Below are 20,109 nucleotides of genomic sequence, written 5' to 3'. Positions count from 1 at the left end.
CCCCCCCCCCCAAGCGTTTCGGTGACCGCGACTCAGTGTTGAAGCAATGGCAACATTGCATGCAGCATTGATACTAATTTTTATTTGGTAATAAAACAACTGTTTCATGGTTATTTTGGAAACAGTCAAAACTATCATCCATCGGTAGGGGGAATCCCTGTGGAACAGTTCCCCAGTTCCCCAGGGCTTCCCCCTACCTCGGGATGATATTTTTGACTGTTCCCAAAATAGCCATGAAACAATTGTATACTGTGATGAGCTGTAAGTTGGCTAATAGTGGGTTGTAAGTTGGCTGTGAGTGAGCTGTAATTGAGTTGTGAGCGGGATGTAAATAGGTTGTGAGTCGACTGTGAGTGGACTGTAAGTTGGCTATCAGTTTGCTGTAACCGGTCTGTGAATTGGTTGTAAGTGGGCTGTAATGAACTGTGAGTATGATGTGAGTTGGCTGTGATTGGACTGTGAATGGGCTATATATTGGATGTGAGTGGCCTGTGAGCGGTCTGTACATGGGTTTTAAGTGAGATTTGAATGGGCTGTAAGTTGATTGTGAGTGGGATGAGAGCAGAATGTGATTGGGCTGTGAACGGGTTGTGAGAGGGTTGTAAATCGGCTGTGAGTGGACTGTAAATGGGCTGGAAGTTGGCTGTGAGCGGATTGTAAGTGGGCTATGATGAGGATGTGATGAGTTGTGAGTAAGTGTGTTATTAGTAGGTTGAGAGTGGACTGTGAGTGAGCTGTGAACGGGCTGTAAGTTGACTGTAAGATGACCGTGATGAGCTGTGAGTAGGTTGTGATTTGGCTGTAACATTGCTGTGGGCTATGAGTTTTTTGTAATCTTGCTGAAATGATGATTTGGTGCGGGGTTTCGCAAGTTGACCGAAGTGATTTAACCAGCTGTTAATATTTCTTACACGGACACACACATATGCAAAGTTATACTCACTAAAAATAATTCATGATTCGTTGTTCCCAGTTATTATCAAATGTACTTGTAGAAGTTTGCAATTAGTATAATTAAGTGAACGGTTTGCGGTATATCTTCTATACACGTTACGCTGGATTGGATTTTTATACAGTGACTTTTCAACATCATTAATGCTTTTAGCTTGTATTGTACTCACTCAATTTCATAATTTACGTAGCTCCAACGGTATGACCTTCAAATTGTAATATTCTTGAGTATAAAAGCTTTTTGGTTATTTATCGCCTGCTTTCTCAAAATTCAAACAATAACGTAAACGATATACGTAAATCAGAATGATTTAAATACAGTTTATAATCCGGATATTGATTTATCCGCCTTCGTTCGATATTTATAATCTACCCTGTACACTTCCTGTTTTGGAAACGGGACTCCAAGGTGTAAACAAGTGTCCCGTCGACAGGAGTCCAGTCTGTCGTTTCTGTGTCGATATCGGAAGTTCACAGGGTGAGTGTAAGGAACTAAGGTGGTATTGATATGTACACATCTGTAAAGTATACAAACAATGTCTGGTTATATCTGTATATTACAGTTTTACATGTACTACACTGTCGACAAACCTTCCCTGTACTAGATATATACAAAAGGAAAGATGGTTTAACATGTTTAAACATGACTATCTGTTTGTGCTACATCACCTCGTTATCGAAATGACACCCGACCCCCTTCTTTATCATAATGACACACGACCCCTCCTCGTTATCGGAATGACACTGGACCCCTTCCTCGTTATGAGATTGACCCCTGACCCTTTTCTCGTCATCAGAATAATACCAGACCCCTCCCCTTCATCGAAATGACACACAACCCCCTCCTCGTTGTCAGAATGACACCCGACCCCTTACTCGTTACAAGAGTGACCACCGACCCTCCTCGTTATCGGAAAGACACCCGACACTTCGTCGTTATCAGAATGACACCCAATCCCTCCTTGCTATCAAAATGACACCGACCCCTCCTCGTAGTAAGAATGACACCAGCCTCCTCCTCGTTATCAGAGCGACACACGACCCCTCCTCGTTATCAGAGCGACACACGACCCCTCCTCGTTATCAGAGCGACACACGACCCCTCCTCATTGTCAGAGCGACACACGACCCCTCCTCGTTATCAGAGCGACACACGACCCCTCCTCGTTATCGGAATGCCATTGGACCCCTTCCTCGTTATGATAGTGACCCCTGACCCTCTTCTCGTCATCAGAATAATACCCGACCACTTCTCACAATCATTATGTCACATATGATAAAATTGCTCGCATTGAGTTTAACAAAAGTTTTCCCAACCTTCCAACATAATCTTCTTAATATATGTATTTTCTATATGTACAAATGGTAATGTCATCAGTAAAGTGAAAAGATAATTAATATGAAAAAGCATAGTGTGATTGAACAGGGGAAGCTAAACACAGTTTGAATTTATCATATTATAGCTAAAAGGCAAACAGACCACAATCATTATCCATACCATTCTGACTTGACTATTAACCCTTCTCATCCTTAAAACAAAAGAGATTGTGAACTTCAAGCGAAGCTGACATTTATACCATTATGATAGAACTATAAATTAAAATATTTAGGGCGAGATATTAAAGCTTTGATAAAGGATTAAGTAAGCTATTGAATTTGTGAATTGCACACATGCAATTATTATTGTTACTCTGTCCTTTTCAGGACAGTGTTAAACTGTCCTTGTTGTTACTATGGCAGAAGGCGGCCCTTCCCCGGAACTCGACGAACACCTACAGGAGTGTCCAATATGTCTGGAGCGATTTCGACAACCCAAGTCCTTACCCTGCCTCCACACTTTCTGTCAGGAATGCCTCGAGACCTTCATCGTCAAGGAACTGTCTGGAAAAATGGCGTCGGCAACATCGTTCCCTTGTCCTGTCTGTAGGAGAATGACTCAGACCGTCAATCAAACGGAAGCTAAGGACAAATGGGCAGCACAGTTCCCGACTAATGCTGTGATCCAGGACCTTATCAAGCTTAAGGAACATTCGTCTGAACCACTGTACTGTAAGCCTTGTCAGACAAGAGGTAACCTGACCAATCTAGCGAAGTTCTGGTGCAAGTCGATGAACGCAAATTTCTGTGAGACTTGTAAGGTACAACATCATGATATCATACACACTGATTGTGATATCTTAGATATCACCGGATACGATAGTAGGGGAACAAAACAGGACAGGTCAGCCCCAAAATGTGACCAACACGACGAGAAATTGATTTGGTACTGTGAAGACCACAAACGTCTTGGATGCAACATTTGTATGATCAAAGACCACAGACGTTGTGATGAGGTGAGAACAGCAATGGAATATTTACAGAAGTTGAAAGCCGGTTCACAACTAGAAGAGATGGAGATGGCACTGAAGAAAGGAGTACAGACCATGACGTCATTGGTGAAAGATTTTGACGAGCAGATCCAAACCATGGTCCAAAATCAGGAAATCGGACTGCAAAGCATCAAAGATCTTCGCCAAAGTGTCGAAGAACAGCTGAACAAACTTCAGAATGACGTCACTGACAAGTTAATTACATTGTTTAAAGAGGAAAAGAGAAATATGGAGGCCTCGTTAAGACACGGTGAACGTCTGATGAACAGTATGCTTAATACCATGAAGTCGTCCGTTACAGCCGCAGAGGAAAACAACACTATTGAGGCGATAGTGTTGTATCAGAGAGGACAGGTAGAAGTGGAGTCGTGTAAGGCCCTGGTCACGGAGATGAGCACGTCCTTCATGTCCGTCACCATTAACCATCATATTGATCCCAGACTGGTAACCCTTAGCGATGAGGCGATGGGGAAGATCGTAATCGAGAGACAACGACGTCGTTTTCCTGGTGATCTTGATTACCTCACCGTACCTTTGTCAGAGCGTCGTGTGAAAGAAATAGGGAAGTTTAACGTAAAGACTCCGTCAGATGAATATCCTTGTTGGATAGTTGGAGTTGAGTACCTCCCAGATGAACAGATAGTACTTAGTGATACCAACAACAAGAAGCTTAAGTTGTTTACAGACAAAGGACAGTACCTGGACGAGTTGATCATGAGGGGAGATCCCTTGGACCTGTGTCTAGTAAACAACAATACCGTGGCGGTCGCTGTTAACAGTCCTGGTGGTGTCCGTGTCGTGAAAGTCGAGGACTCAAAACTCTCCCTGACGTCTGAGATCAGTATGTCTAATGGTGAAACCTGTTATGGTATAACACATAGAAACGGGAGGTTTATCGTGAGTACATATGGAGGAGAGGTATACAGTGTGACTCAGGACGGAACGACTGAGTTGTTACACAAGTATAACAATACCTGTTATTGCCTCACACAATGTCCAATAAAGGGAGACAGACTCGTCAGTGTCAGTAACAACACCAAGGGGGACATCGCGGTGTCCAGACTGACGGCTGACAAACGTCACACGATTGTGATGAAGGTCGGTGTCGTGAGGGGTGCTAGGGGAATAGACGTGGACAGGGAGGGTAACATCTACGTGTGTGGTAAAGATTCACACAACGTCGTACAGATGTCTTGGGACGGGACACACTTTAGGGAACTGCTGATGTCATCAGATGGAATGAAATATCCATATGCAATATCTGTTCGCGGTGACACGTTTGTGGTCCATTCTTGGGGTTCAACAGACCAGGATTGTTATATCCGAGTCTTCCAACTCTACTAAACATATAGCACAGAAATATAGTATTACATGATGTAAATAAGATAGTGAAGGATATACTTGTCTCTAAATATCATAACTATACACAAGAGATTGACATTATTAAAACTTATTCATTTTCATTATTGCTTTGCTTTTATTTATTGTATCTTTTATGATAATTGCTTACGAAATACAAAGTATCAAATGTTCCCCTGATACTAAAGTAGTATAGAGGTGGTTGTTCACTCAAAAAAATTAAAAGATAAAAACGTTGTAATTTTTAACCTGCTCGGTAGATTTACAATATACCGTATCAATAATCGTTAGCTCTTTCTTGAGATATGGACAGGATACTATGTTGCCGAATATTTAAGTCAGCTTTCAGGGCAGGAGTAGAACATCACGGAAATGTTATAAAAATGCGTTCTTGGTACATTACGAGTGTTTGAATTATTGAATCTTGCTTTGGTCGATTTCATGGGGTGATGAATTGAGTTGGTCTTGAAACAAATATAATGAATTGTGAAGCAGTTCATGTTGAATTTGTTTCAATGCCAACTCAATTCATCATCCCATGAAATCAAACAAAGCAAGATTCAAACCTTATATATCAATCAACGTGTTGTTTTCATTAATAGGAACTAGTGAAGTCCATTTTGATATTTTGTCTCAGGTTCTGAAGCGTTGACAAATGATAAATTAACTATCAATGATAACTGCTTCGAGTCCTTGGATCATTTTTTTAACCTTCTCATAATCCGTCCCGATTTATTTTGAAATTTTCAAAATTTAATTTCCTAATTGACCTTCTAGTTCTTTAATTGTAACACCTGTGCCCTGTGGCTATTATGGGCCAATGAACGTACAGGTACAAAAGGCTCTATCATGGTTCAGTGACCCATTAATTGATGCTGGGGTGTGTTATCGATTTTTGTTGACTATTTGTGTAACACCAAGTTTGTTAACCATTTGAGGGATTAGGTAGTGTGAAACAGTCACTGTTTTAAAATAGAATTGTGCCTGAGGCTGTCATTTCCTGACAAAGGGACAGCCACAGTATCTTAACTGTAACCATGTACTGATTTACCTGTGTATATCTAATGGACAGACAATGGGCAGGATTAATTGACAAGATTATTTGCCTTCACACAATGTGTTAAGATTAGGTACAGCCCAGCAGACCCACGTGACCACAGGTGAATGGTCAGCGGGTGGTCATTGCCTATATATTCTCAGGTAGATAGTATATTGAAAAGAAAAATATGTGTCAGGGGGTGGTTACATTGCCCTAGCAACCATCTATAAATCTGAAGCTGAAGGAAAGTTGTAACTGTATGATTAAAACTTGAGGTCCCTTGTGAAACTTAGTTGATTTGATTTTTTATTAGTATAAATCGATCAACTTATTTCATTTTTGTACATGTTTATATAACTTTACCTACAGGTGCTTGCATCCGTGCAATCATGAACTTTGTCATCATTTTAACAAGTGGCAATCCATTACTGTACCACCAGGCCAGCTGTATACCTGCTACATCGGTGTAGTACCCAGGAGAGGGGTGGTGGTTGGGGGTGTATTTACATGTACCTGGCGTGTATACATATACAAAGAAATCAAACTCAGACTAACCCATATCTTTTTCATAATTATCCTATAAGAAGGCAACTTGGAATTAACGAATTTCAATTAATTACACATCTTTAGCTTGGTCTTTACCTTTTATCGTTATAGTGCCATGCCATGATATAATATTTTTCTGGAATTTTATCTTTTCTTGACTTATTTGCATAAAACAAAGAAGCGAATTACTCTATTGATGTCGTGTTATAGAGAAACCTTTCATAAAAAAAGTAAAAATTATAGGAAAACTTAACACATTTACCATTAAAAAATTACCACATTAACCATTAAAAACTTACCATATTTACCAATATAACATAACAGATACTGATCTCCATCCTGACACTACAACATTGCTATTAAATGTGATGTGAATTTAACTATGATAACGTATACTTTTAAACCTTTTCCTCTGAAATAGTACAGCTGTCTATAGATTTTCTATAATCACTAGAGATAGTGTACAAATTATCTTATCTTTGTACATGTATATGTTCAGTTGAAATATTTTGAATAATCAAAAAACAAAAAATATGTGTATCTTTTATTCGATATTATGACAGATTCTTTCCTTTCTCTTTCAAATTTCATATCACAAAGGAACCCATTTCATTATAAACATTTATTAGCTCACCTGGTCCCAAGGACCAAGGTGAGCTTATGCCATACCGTTGCGTCCGTCGTCCGTCCGTACGTCAACAATTTCTTTAAACGACTTCTTCTTCTTAACCACTGATTGGAATTCAACTAAATTTGACTGGACGCATCCCTAGGTGATGGGGATTCAAAATTGTACAAATGGTGGGGCTGACCCCCAGGGGGTTGAGGGGCGGGGCCATCAGGAGTCAATTTGGCCATATTGTTTTAAGCGACTTCTTCTCTAGAACTAAGAACTGGATATCAACCATATTTGACTGGAAGCATCCCTAGGTGGTGGGGATTCAAAATTGTACAAATGATTGGGTTGACCCCCAGGGGGCTGAGGGTGGGTCCAAAAAGGGGTCAATTTGGCTCTATTGCTATAAACGACTTCTTCTGTAGAACTATGCCATGGATATTGATCATATTTGGTCGGAAGCATCCCTAGGAGGCAGGGATTCAAAATTGTACAAATGGTGGGTCTGACCCTCCGGGCTAAGGGGTGGGGCCAAAAAAAGTGTATTACTTGGAAATGGTTGAGATCCCCACCATATAACCATGGTATACAATTGCTTAGTATAAAGAGAAGAATGCACATTTGCTTGCAGGATGGCTATAAGGTCTGGCCCCACCCTTGGAGACATAGTCCCTGGGCCATAACTTTTAAAACTGTTGAGATCCCCACCCCAAAACTATATATACAATTGTTGGGCATAAAAAGCCGCATGCAGTCATGATATTAGAATTGACCCCAGAGTCTGCCCCACCCTTGCAGACTTAACCCCTGGGTCATAACTTTGAAACGGTTGAGATCCCCACCCCCAAACTATATATACAAATGCTGGGTAAAAAGAGACAAATGCAGTCACGATATTATAATTGATCCTGGGGTATGGCCACAAGCCTAGGTACCTAGTTTCTGAGTCAAAGCTTGAAAACAGTTGAGATCCCCACCCCATAACCACACATAAAATTGCTGAGTATGAAAAATCTAATACAGATATGCTACAAGGATTGGCCTTGGGGTCTGGCATATTCACTTGATCTCATTCGGAGAATATTTTGCCATGATTGCTTTGGTATCCAGGTGAGCGATACAGGCCCTCTGGGCCTCTTGTTGAAATATGTACTTCAGTCTTTTAAACTTTGGTAAACACTAGTGCACTGGAGTTAACACTGAAGTGAACTGGAGTGTACTTCAATGTTTTGTCACGTGTACTTCCTTGTTCACTACGTGTGCACTACGAAGTGCACTAGATACCAAGTTAATTTTGTTCCCAACTGTATCTAACTAACAGGCTTCCTGTCCGTCATTCTGATTTGCACTCTCACAATGCAAAAAACCGCAAATAGTGACTGTCAAATAGACTGTAGAACCAAGCTCCACGAGGACTCATTCTTACCCTCCTCTATGGAATGCAACTCACGATAACATAAAGCCGACCACGTCGCTTACAGATCTTAAAAAATGCTTTATGGAATACATTGTTTTATAAAAAACACGATAGAGAAAATAAAATATACTAAAGATAAAATCGTAGGAACTATTGAATATTTAGTTGGCCATGTCTGTGTTGTGGTCGTTGGTTATATAACTTAGACATTGTAAGTAGTTGACAGAGTAGGGACAATTTTGTGTTTTTCCTTAATGCTATTATAATTATCCGGACGTGTTTTTCAGTAACTTGCTATTCTAGTTTAACTTGAACAAAACAAAAAACAAACAAAAAAGAGCTAGTCTTCTTTAGGAAAACAACCATCAGCACTCATGATATTGTTTCTACGACAGTCCTGAGAGGTAAAACTTTGATATAATGGCCCAAGACCCCCAACACCGTTTTGGGAAAGATCCCTTTCCGTCCGTCCTCTTCCCTCATTTTTATTTTTAGCTCAGCGAGTTTGCTTCTAAAACTGACCTAACGACAGTGTACTGACCATGAAAAATAACTACATTGCGACTGAAGTGACAGTTATGGGCCTTGGGTCTCTAGTAGAAGTTTCGAGCTAGTCAAATGGTAAACAACAAGCTTCCAATGTTTCCAGGTCAAACACTGTGAGAGTTCACAAGGTGAGTGTAAGGATTAATGTGTTATTGTTACGTACACATATTTAAATTAAAAATGTTAGTTATATCTGTATATTACAGATTTGCATGTACTACACTGTCGACAAACCTTAATAATACGAAATATTATTCTAAGCGTTTAAGTCTTACAATTTGGAAGTTTTACTCAAACACAATTGTAATAGACCGTCTACTTCTGCTACTTCTATCGTATACTGACCTACTTCATCTAGTTGATGATTATGTCAGAGATCTGCGCAGGAAAGGGATGGGGGAGTGACATAACTAGGTTAAACAAACTGATAGTGTTATCAATGACTGACACATAGTAAGTGTGTGGTTCTTTCTCTATTCGGATTAGACCCAGTGAGCCTGATATATAAGTTATACATGTGTGACACTTTGATCCTCGTATTATGCTTATGTTGGTGGTGTAGAGAGACTATACCTGTACATGTTGAGGGCGGATTAAAAATTGCAGAGTTTGAGTAAACAACCTCCGAGATGTTTTTGATATAACAAACTTACTAGGTGTTTTATAGATCAGTCCCTCGCCAAGAAAACGTTATTTGCATATTTAGTACTTGATTATATGAAATTAAGGAAATGTATTAAAATAAAGGAATAGAAGTAATTGTACGGAACCCTTTTGTCCCGTACAACTATATTTGATAATGAATAAAAGTGAATAACTTGGACAACTTGCTCTTTGACTAAATGTTCCCCGTAGACCTAGCGTGATATCAAGGTGACTGACTATGGGATGAGTATAGTGTACAATATACAGAAACTGTGATAAACACAATCAATCATTAGTTAACGAAATATTTTAAACGCATGAAACGCTTAAGCATGTTACCGCTAAAATAGTACATGTACAGTGTACATGTAAATTGATGAGTATAAAGAGCAAGGAACGCCTGCTCCAAACAATTCACTATGAATTCATATCACAGTAGAACCCAATGTAGTTCTATAAATTCCTTATGACTATAAACTCCTGGCATAATCATATTGTGCGTTAATGATGAAGATCTGGCCGATTTTAGCCTTCAATGTCAGGTATTTCAGTTGGTAGAATGTGTCCGTGTCTTGTAAAAATTTGTCAATGATGTTTTATTTGTTTCGAATATTGAGTATACTTCAATTATCTTAATATTTAATCAATACATAAAATCTCTGAAAGTACCATATACATGTAATGCTTTGCTAATGATTTCGTTTTATTCTTGTCAATCGAGATGAGTGGCGCAATTCATTTGATTGACCAAAAAGATTTTGTTTTAGTTTATATTTAAACTATTTCCCAATAAACATTAAATGACAAAATTAGCGTTTTCTCCCAATCTTCTCTCCATCCCTATCGATTTGCCATTACTATTATATGTTTTGTCCCCTGAGAATTGGTGATTATTTAACAACAAATTAATAAAAACGGGTTTTCCTTTTTGAAAAGGATGTTTAATCAGTAACATATTGTCGTTCATAATCCGGACGTTTATCTCTCCTTTTTTGTTCGATTTTTATAATCTAACTTACACATTTCCTTTATCAGAGACGGGTCCAAGGTGTAAACAAGTGTCATGTCGAAAGAAGTCCAGTCTGTCCTTTCCGTGTCGATATCGGAAATTCACAAGGTGAGTGTAAGGAACTAAGGTACACATCTGTAAATTACACAAACATTGTTTAGTTATATCTGTATATTATTGTTTCACTGTTACTACGCTGTCGACATATTTTCCTGACGATCTAGACTACTCCCGGCGTCAAACTACGAACAGTTATGACAAAATCACATGTTTTCTGTAACTGGATCGTTTTACTAGGGTGACAGAGTTAGCAACCTTGATTATATTATAGGTGTATTGACAGGCGAGGCTATTACCTGTATAAATAAGTGTGTAACGAAACTGAAAACAACAACTGAATCCGTTACTTCCTAAGCGAGGTGATGGCTTGAAATGTTATCACAAAATCAGGAAGCAACATACTTTGATCTTGCAAAACGGGTGTTTTGTTCTGTCTTTTGAGGAAATAGAGGCTTGTTTTCAAACAAAAACATATACAGTCCCTCACATAACAAAAGGCAAAGAGGGCCTGTTTCGCTCACATGGATATTGAGCAAGCATAGCAAAATATTCTTATTTAAAGTAGTATGGCAAATAAGATCCAAAGGAAAGGATCAATCCCCTGACCCTATCCTGGTGTCCTGGTATGCCTAGCATTTGTATATATAATCATGAGTAGATAATCTCAGTTATAACGCAGGGACTATTCAATTCAAGATATGTTATTGTTTTAAAAACAAAGGGATTAGACAACAGGCATAGCCTAGATATGTCATCTCCCATTCCGGGTACAGCATGTAATACATGTACATTAGGATGGACGGGTGATAGCAATTAACAGTTTAAGACTATTAATGATTTTGAATAGTGAGTTAAATCGTCAAATTAACTTAGGTTTAAAAAATGCAACTGGATTGGTAGAAGATTAAGATATGACGAGGCGTATCAATAACACACATCCACATTAACACTTCCACATTACTTTACGATATATGTATTGTCGATCGACACACGTACTCACTATCCTAATTACACACAACACATTATTATGCATAAACACCAACACTAGTTACAAACAGATATACAACCCTTTATATCTACCTATATTGATATAAACCATTATAGATAATATGTGTTATCAATCTAACCCTAACTCACAACGTTAAACACACATGATATACCTACACACCAAACATACACAAGTCAGTACACCCACTGATACACCTCTCGCACAACTCTTAATAGACAACATAATAACATACAACTATAATTGATATTAGCCTCTTATATACAAACACTACTGGCAGTGAAACTATATCCTTAGAAGTGTAATTTAAAAAAGTTATAACATGTACATCAATCCTGTGTAGGCCCACATAGGTATAAAGACATAGGTGTAATTAAACAGGTTATAGCGTGCACATAAAGCCTGTGTTAAGGCCCACATAGGTAAAAAGACATAGGTGTTATTAAACAGGTTATAGCGTGCTCATATAGCCTGTGTTAAGGCCCACATAGGTATAAATACATCGGTGTAATTAAACAGGTTATAGCGTGCACATAAAGCCTGTGTTAAGGCCCACATAGGTATACAGACATAGGTGTAATTTAAAAAGGTTATAGCATGTACATTTAGCTTATGTAGGCCTACATGGGTATAACGACATCATGTAAATGCTAACAATAATAACTATACAGCCTTATAGTAGTAATGTTATAGGAAGATACATTATCTAACATGTATTGATTATAATTATTGGAAAGTAGATGACTACCTTTTAGTTAACATTAGCTAAAATATAGCCAATTATATTAAAAGTATAAATTACATAGTTAATTGAAGAGATGACAAGAAAAGAAGTAATGAAGAACATCCTCAGAATGATATCCACAAGTACATTGAGAGTTATCAATGAAGTGATCACAATGCTTATTATAATTAAGATGACGTACCCCATTTCTTACCTGACATAAAATAAGGTTAAACGTACAAGATGGAAAGTTCCTTATTTAACCAATTCCATTTATTCATTGTGCAAAAAAATAGAAATATATTTTGAAAGATATTTGTTCTAATAAATGGTATTTTCTTTAATCTCTTAAGTTATAAGTATCATATAGATGTGAATCAATGAATGGTTCTATAATTATATAAAGATAATTGGGTGTCGTATGGTGAATAATTGTGTACATAATTATCAGACTTTGATTTCTAACTTGTAATAAATGGGTATAGCGTTAGAAATCTTAACTGTTTCCATGTTGTTACACTGAAACTAAGTCCCGTTTGTTGTCGCGAGACACTGGAGTCAAATCTGATAGCGTGATTGTGTTTGGCTCTTTATGTCCAGCAATTGTATACATGGTTATTGGGTGGGATGCGTTTCAAAAATATATCCCATACACAAAATAGTGTACGGTCCTCTCAGTTGAAACAATTGTCTTGTTTCCCACCAAAGTTTTATGATTGTTTCATTTATCAAATATTACAGGAGAATCAGAAATTATGAAAAACATAATGACTAAGAAAAAACATTCTTAAGAAATATAATAACACACTTTCATTTACATTTACAGCTTCACAACTAACAAAGTACAAAACTTTGAAATACTATTGCAGAATAGCACCCGACCCCTCCTCGTTATCAGAATGGCACCGAAACCCACCTCGTTATCAGAATAATACTCGACCTTCCTCGTTATCGGAATGACAACCGACCTCTCCTCGTTATCAGAATGACACCCGAACCCTCTTCGTTATGAGTGTGACACCAGATCACTTCCTCGTTATCAGAACGACATCCGACCCCTCCTCGTAATGAGAGTGACTCCGGCCTCTCCTCGTTATCAGAATGACCCCGACTTCTCATCGTTATCAGTATGGCACCCGACCCCTCCTCGTCATAAGAATGATACCTGAATCCTTCCTCGTTATGAGAGTGACCCCCGGCACCCTTCTCGTTATCGGAATGAAACCAGACCCCTTCTCGTTATCAGAATGACACCCGAACCCACCTAGTTATCAGAATGACAACCGACCCCTTCCTCATTATGAGAGTGATCCCCGAACCCCTTGTTATCAGAGTGACCTCCTTACCCCTCCTCGTTATCAGAGTTACCCCACCCCTTCTCGTTATCAGAATAACACCCTTTCTCTCCTCGTTATCAAAATGATACGCACCCCTCCTCGTAATCAGAATGACACCCTACCCCTCCTCGTTATCAGAATGACACCCGAATCCTCCTCCTAACCCGAGCCATCCTCGATATCGCAATGATACCCGACCCTTCATCGTTATCAGAATGATGCCCAACCCCCTCCTCGTTATCAGACTTACCCCGACCCCTACTCATTATCAGAAGGACACCCGACCCCTTCCTCGTTATCAGAGTTACCCCTACTCCCTCCTTGTTATCAGAATGACACCCTCCTACTATATATTTAAACTATATCAGCATCTCTGATGCAACACATCAGTAACCCCAACACATTTTTTGTTTAAAATTTCATAAAAGAATATGTTTTGAAAAACATTTAGCTGAAATTAATTGTTTGTACAGTACATCACAATAGAGATGGATTTAACAAAAGTTTGCACAACCTTGCAACGTAATCACCTGAATATATGTACTGTCTAAATGTTCAAATGGTAATGTCATCAGCAGAGTGAAAGGATAATTAATATGAAGAAGCATACTATCATATTATAGCAAAAAGGCATCATGAGGTCACATATGAAAAAAATACTTTCATGCCATACCATTCTGACTTGACTATCAACCTTTCTCATCCTTGAAACAAATGAGATGGTGTACTTCAAGCGAAGCTGACATTTATACCATAATGATAGAACTATAACTACAAAATATTTAGGGCGAGTCATTAAAAGTTTGATAAAGGATTAAGTATAATAAGCAAGCTATTGAATTTATGAATTTCACACATGAAATTAGTATCGTTACTCTTTCCTTTTCAGGCCAGTGTTAATCTGCCCTAGCTGTTACTATGGCAGAAGGCGGCCCTTCTCCAGAACTGGACGAACACTTACTGAAGTGTCCAATATGTCTGGAGCGACTTCGACAACCCAAGTCCTTACCCTGCCTTCACTCTTTCTGTCAGGAATGCCTTGGGACCTACATCACCAAGGAACTGTCTGGAAAAATGGCGTCGGCAACATCGTTCCCCTGTCCCGTCTGTAGGAGAATGACCCAGATCGTCAATCAAACGGAAGCTAAGGACAAACGGGCAGAACTGTTCCCGGTTAATGCTATAATCCAGGACCTTATCAAGCTTAAGGAGCATTCGTCTGAACCACTGTACTGCAAGCCATGCCAGACAAGAGGTAACCTGACCAATCTAGCAAGATTCTGGTGTAAAATAATGAACTTGAATTTGTGCGAAACATGTAAGGTGCAACATCATGATGTCTTGCATAATGAATGTGATATCTTAGATATTACTGGGTACGAAAGCAGGAAGACAAAACAAGAAAAATCAGTCCCTAAATGTGACCAACACGACGTGAAATTGATTTGGTACTGTGAAGACCACAAACGTCTCGGATGCAACATATGCATGATCAAAGACCACCGACGTTGTGATGAGGTGACAAAGGCGATGGAATATTTACAGAAGTTAAAAGCCGGTTCACAACTAGAAGAGATGGAGATGGCACTGAAGAAAGGAGCACAGGCTATGACGTCATTGGTGAAGGATTTTGACGAGCAGATCAAAACCATGGTCCAAAATCAGGAAATCGCACTGCAAAGCATCAAAGATCTGCGCCAAAGTGTCGACGAACAGCTAAACAAACTTCAGAAGGACGTCACTGATAAGTTAATTACATTATTTAAAGAGGAGAAGGGGAATATGGAGGTCTCGTCACGACAGTGTGAACGTCTGATGAACAGTATGGTTAATACCATGAAGTCGTCCGTTACCGCCGCAGTGGAAAACGACACTATTAATGCGATAATGTTGTATCAGAGAGGACAGGCAGAAGTGGAGTCGTGTAAGGCCCTGGTTACAGAAATAAGCAAGTCATTCACGTCCGTCAGCATTAAGCATCAAATTGTTCCCAGACTGGTAACCCTTGGTGATGACGCGATGGGGAAGATCGTAATCGAGAGACAACGCCGAAGTTTTCCTGGTGATCTTGAATACCTGCCCGTACCTTTGTCAGAGCTTCGTGTGAAAGAAATAGGGAAGTTCAACGTAAAGACTCCGTCAGATAAAGATGATTGTTTCATATGTGCAGTTCTGTACCTTCCTAATGACCAGATGGTACTTAGTGATTTCGACAACAAGAAGCTGAAGCTGTTTACAGACAAAGGACAGTATCTGGACGAGTTGACCGTTAATGACGATATCTGGGACCTGTGTCTGGTGAACATAAATACCGTGACAGTCGCTTTCAACTGTCGTGGTGGGGTCCGTGTCGTGCGAGTCGAAGACTCCAAACTCTCCCTGTCGTCTGAGATCAACATGCCTAATGACACGTACTGTTATGGTATAACACATACAGACGGGAGGTTTATTATGAGTACATTGGCAGGAGACGTATACAGTGTGACACAGGACGGAGCGACTGAGTTGTTACATAAGTACAACGGTGACTGTATGTCCCTCACACAAGATCCAGTAAATGGAGACACACTCGTCAGTATCGATGGGGATACGGGGGGCGTCGCGGTGTCCAGACTGTCGCTTGACAAACGTCACACGGATGTGATGAAGGTCGGTGTCGTGAGTGGTGCTAGGGGAAAAGACGTGGACAGGGAGGGTAACATCTACGTGTGTGGTTTTTATTCCAACAACGTCGTGGTTATGTCAGGGGACGGGACACACGTCAGGGAACTGCTGACGTCATCGGAAGGAAATTGTATTCCCTGGGCAATAGCTGTTCGGGGTGACACGTTTGTGGTCACTTCTAGGAATTGTAGAGACCAGGATAATTATATCCGAGTCTTTCAACTCTACTAAACATAATACATATGTATACATGATTGCGTTGATCACGTGACGTGTTTACACCAGTCACTATGGTTGTGTACGATATTTATTATAAACTATACATTTCCTTTCCATCATACCGGATATTCCGTTAACTTTTAAAACAGAAAATATGACAGTAAAGGAGATGCTTGTTGTTAAAAACTTTACATGAGAGAGTGACATTATGAAATCTTATGCATTGTTTTTCATTTTTATTTCTGTTTCTGTGGTCCTGCCCGAATACCATTATGGTGTAGGAGTTTTACTGAAAATTATAAAATCGTTATTATATTTACCTGTCAGGCAGATAAACAATATAAATATAAAGTGTCCGTTGTTGACTCTGATCTTGTGAAAAAGACAGGATACTGTTTTGTCGATAATTTTGCCAGTTCTAATGGCACGTGGATATTTTTTCATATACGTATGTGACCTTGGATACATCTTAGTCTCTTGATGAACATTCAAAAGTTTTTCTTCTTTTCTCAATAAACTACTCTTTATTTACCTGATATTTTGTTATTTCATTATTTAAGTAGGTCCTCTACATTATAGTCTGTCTAAACCGGATGTCACCGGGACCAAACTATTTGTCCGTTTTACACAGGTGTCCAGTTTATGCAGGGTCGGCATGTCATATTTTGAAAATACTAAAATGTAGTGTTTTGCTTACGATCTGTAAACAAGTGTGTCAACATAAACAACAGAGAAATAAATCAATTGCAACTTTTAATTATTTACAAAATATACAGTAAATAATACAAATGAAGACCGACCCGACATTGGATAGCGCTAATGTGTTAAGAAAGTGTTTGCTTTAGATTGTAGCCGGCCGAGAGAAATATCAGGACCGGAATGAACAGGTTGTTTTTACATGGATTACTATGCCAACTTTTGTGAAACAACACCGGTTTTCGGAATGAACAGGGTCCGGTTTATACAGGGTTTAATTACTATGACTATATAGGGAATATGCCTGGATCACTAATCACAGCCGGTTTAGACAGGGATCCGGATTAGACAGGGGCCTGATTAGACAGGTTATATTGTATTTTGATTCGGATTTGTCTTCGCTTGTTCCTCATGCTAATCATTTGAGTCCGCAATTTCGTACTTCATATTCAATTAGTTATTGAGTAAGCGAGTTTGCCGTGAAGTTTGTCCACTTATAAGTCTGCAAGTTTGGCGTGTATAGCAAATTCAGCTAGCTATTCAGTCTGAGTTTGTCACGCAATGCTCCTTCACCTGAATATTGAGTCCAAGACTTTGTCAAGCATATCACGTTCAGCTAATGTAAGAGGAAAACGGAGTACCCAGAGAAATCTCACGTGGTCGGGTTGGTCACCCAATGCCTTTTCATGTCCGATCGGGGAATCTAACCCCGGCCACCTTGATGGAAGGTAGGTTCGCTACCGTTTTCTGCGCCACCCGTTTAGTTTGGTTTAATTTTGGTTAACGTCCTATCAACAGCTAAGGTCATTTAAGGACGTGCTGCGCCTCCCGACCACTAAGCATTACCTTATACCACGCATAAAGATCAATGATCATAATACTGACACGTCGCTAGCGACGATCGCGAGGGCACGTTCACTATGGTAGGTAGGTATATCCTCGGATATAAACTCGTTTTACGCCGATAACAACTTGACTTCCTGCCTTTTCATAAGACACCGTGTACGAGATTGTTTCCTGTTCGCTTCTGAAAGCGCCTTCTTTTTTACGGACAATTCGACGTTTAAAATTGTTTTGAATAAAACGAAAATAATTATAATGGATTAGTTCTTGATAAATAATTTATTTTTAATATACTAAAAGTCGTGAGCGCGACAAAAAATGGCGACATAAAATCTCAGTTTGGCGGCACACAATTTTCATAGCAAAAACAATTGGCGGCACAGAATGTTTCCTTAATGTGAGCCCTGTTTATGAAGTATTTTGTAATAGTTGGCTGTACATCTCCTATAGGGTCTCTTTAAATCAAAGTCATTATTAATACATTTTTCTCTCACTAGCTTGTCTCTCTCGTCTGACCACATCGATGTCAAATTTTCAACATCACCGTCAACATTAAATTGTTTCCCAACGTACCTTATGTTAGATACCACTTAACTCTTCCAACAGTTCTTTTGATTTCACCTATGACAGCTTGACTGGTTTGTTTCAATACACTTCCATTTCTCGAGTTATCTCCCTTCGTTCATGCGAAGCCAGACATTGTGACGTTGCCAAACAAAATTTGAATGCTGCTGGGACGTCGCTGTCTATCAAAATGTAATTAAATATTATTTCTAACAAACATTTTTAGTTTTCATTGATTTGCGTTTTCAGTCTATTAATTGTCTTTATTTTGAACTGCCAAGCATTTGTTCCGTGGACATTCAAGCCGATCGCCACGCTCCGTCTCTGCTAAATTGACACGTCAAAGCACGTGCGTGGAGGAATTTAAACACTACGTTGATTGATCAAAATGAAAATAGTTACGCCATTCCTAATGAATTATATATGTCTTCTTGTTGAAAGCTAAATACATATTTTGGGCTACATAGTTTTTTCCCTTTCTTGTATTAAAATGAAATTATAAGGAATAGGGTAAATAATTACTTGGTTTATCGATATAAAGACGTAACACCGAAGAACGCTCTTCTAATAAATCTTGCCGAGGTTTATTAGAAATAACGCACTTCAGTAATTAGTCTTAAAATCGATAAACCAATTTAATATTGAATCCAATACTTAAATAAACAGGATTATTTTGGGGTTATATGTCATATACCAAGAAATTGAGTTAGTAAAACACTAAATATTGAGAGTATATTAGCAATTCATAAAACATATCATAAAATGTTTTGTTAAAAGTTGACACACTTTTCTATATATATATATTGTATTCATCCAGGCTTTGTGAGGTAAGATACCAAGCACATCAGGCACCCATACTTCTGACATGAGAAATCTTCAAACTTCTAAAATATCACGCGCGCGGTTACTGTACCATATTTTAAACACAACACTGCCATGATTAATTGCGATCTTGAAAATATTTGATATTGCGATGTATGAAGTCTTCAACTCGTCAACTTCATGCGTTGAATTTAATTGAACTGATATACGCTTCGCAATAAGAATCAACGCTGTACACATTTTTTCCCATTTTGTACCCCCCCCCCCCCCCCCTAACTCCATTATCATGTCTACAATGTAGAGACGAATATAACGGTGCTACTAGAATCAACTCCTGGGTCCAGCCCCGACACTGATGATTTACTAAATCCCTGGGTCATAACAATGAAACAATTAATTCTATATTCTCTTACCCTGGACAGGGATATCAACCATTTTACCGGTGTGAGATTTTCTTATCTCACCCTAGGGTTGAGACAAGCTTCACGTGTTCTTTGCACTTTCTCAACAATTGTATGACGTCATAGCAACAATACCATGACGTCACGGCAACAACACAATGACGTCACGTCGACAATTCAGTCGCATCACATCAACATTGTCTTGCATTGATGTAACGTCTATATAAAATACATAAGAGGGTAAACAGGGTAAGAGAAAGATAATCATTCACCCCC

The 20,109-nt window shown here is 39.0% G+C and overlaps 2 protein-coding genes across 2 annotated transcripts in view; both read left to right on the top strand.

Moving 5' to 3' along the window:
- LOC110465966 (tripartite motif-containing protein 2-like) overlaps window positions 1–4,745 on the top strand; it is an 11,354-nt gene extending 6,609 nt beyond the window's left edge. Inside the window, exons 2-3 of the mRNA XM_021522183.1 lie at window positions 1,273–1,429; window positions 2,692–4,745. Coding sequence (XP_021377858.1) covers window positions 1,273–1,429; window positions 2,692–4,664 — 2,130 coding nt within the window. The 3' untranslated portion in view covers window positions 4,665–4,745. The remainder of the gene's footprint in view (window positions 1–1,272; window positions 1,430–2,691) is intronic.
- The window catches only part of LOC110465979 (transcription intermediary factor 1-beta-like), a 104,648-nt gene extending 87,611 nt beyond the window's left edge, over window positions 1–17,037 (top strand). Inside the window, exon 3 of the mRNA XM_021522202.1 lies at window positions 14,523–17,037. Coding sequence (XP_021377877.1) covers window positions 14,543–16,519 — 1,977 coding nt within the window. The 5' untranslated portion in view covers window positions 14,523–14,542 and the 3' untranslated portion in view covers window positions 16,520–17,037. The remainder of the gene's footprint in view (window positions 1–14,522) is intronic.
- Window positions 17,038–20,109: the final 3,072 nt, after the last annotated feature.

Source organism: Mizuhopecten yessoensis, unplaced genomic scaffold (genome assembly GCF_002113885.1).
Source record: "Mizuhopecten yessoensis strain PY_sf001 unplaced genomic scaffold, ASM211388v2 scaffold11109, whole genome shotgun sequence".
NCBI classification, from domain to species: domain Eukaryota; kingdom Metazoa; phylum Mollusca; class Bivalvia; order Pectinida; family Pectinidae; genus Mizuhopecten; species Mizuhopecten yessoensis.
The sequence above is the reverse complement of the archived record's forward strand: the minus strand, read 5'-3'. Positions and strand labels throughout refer to the sequence as shown.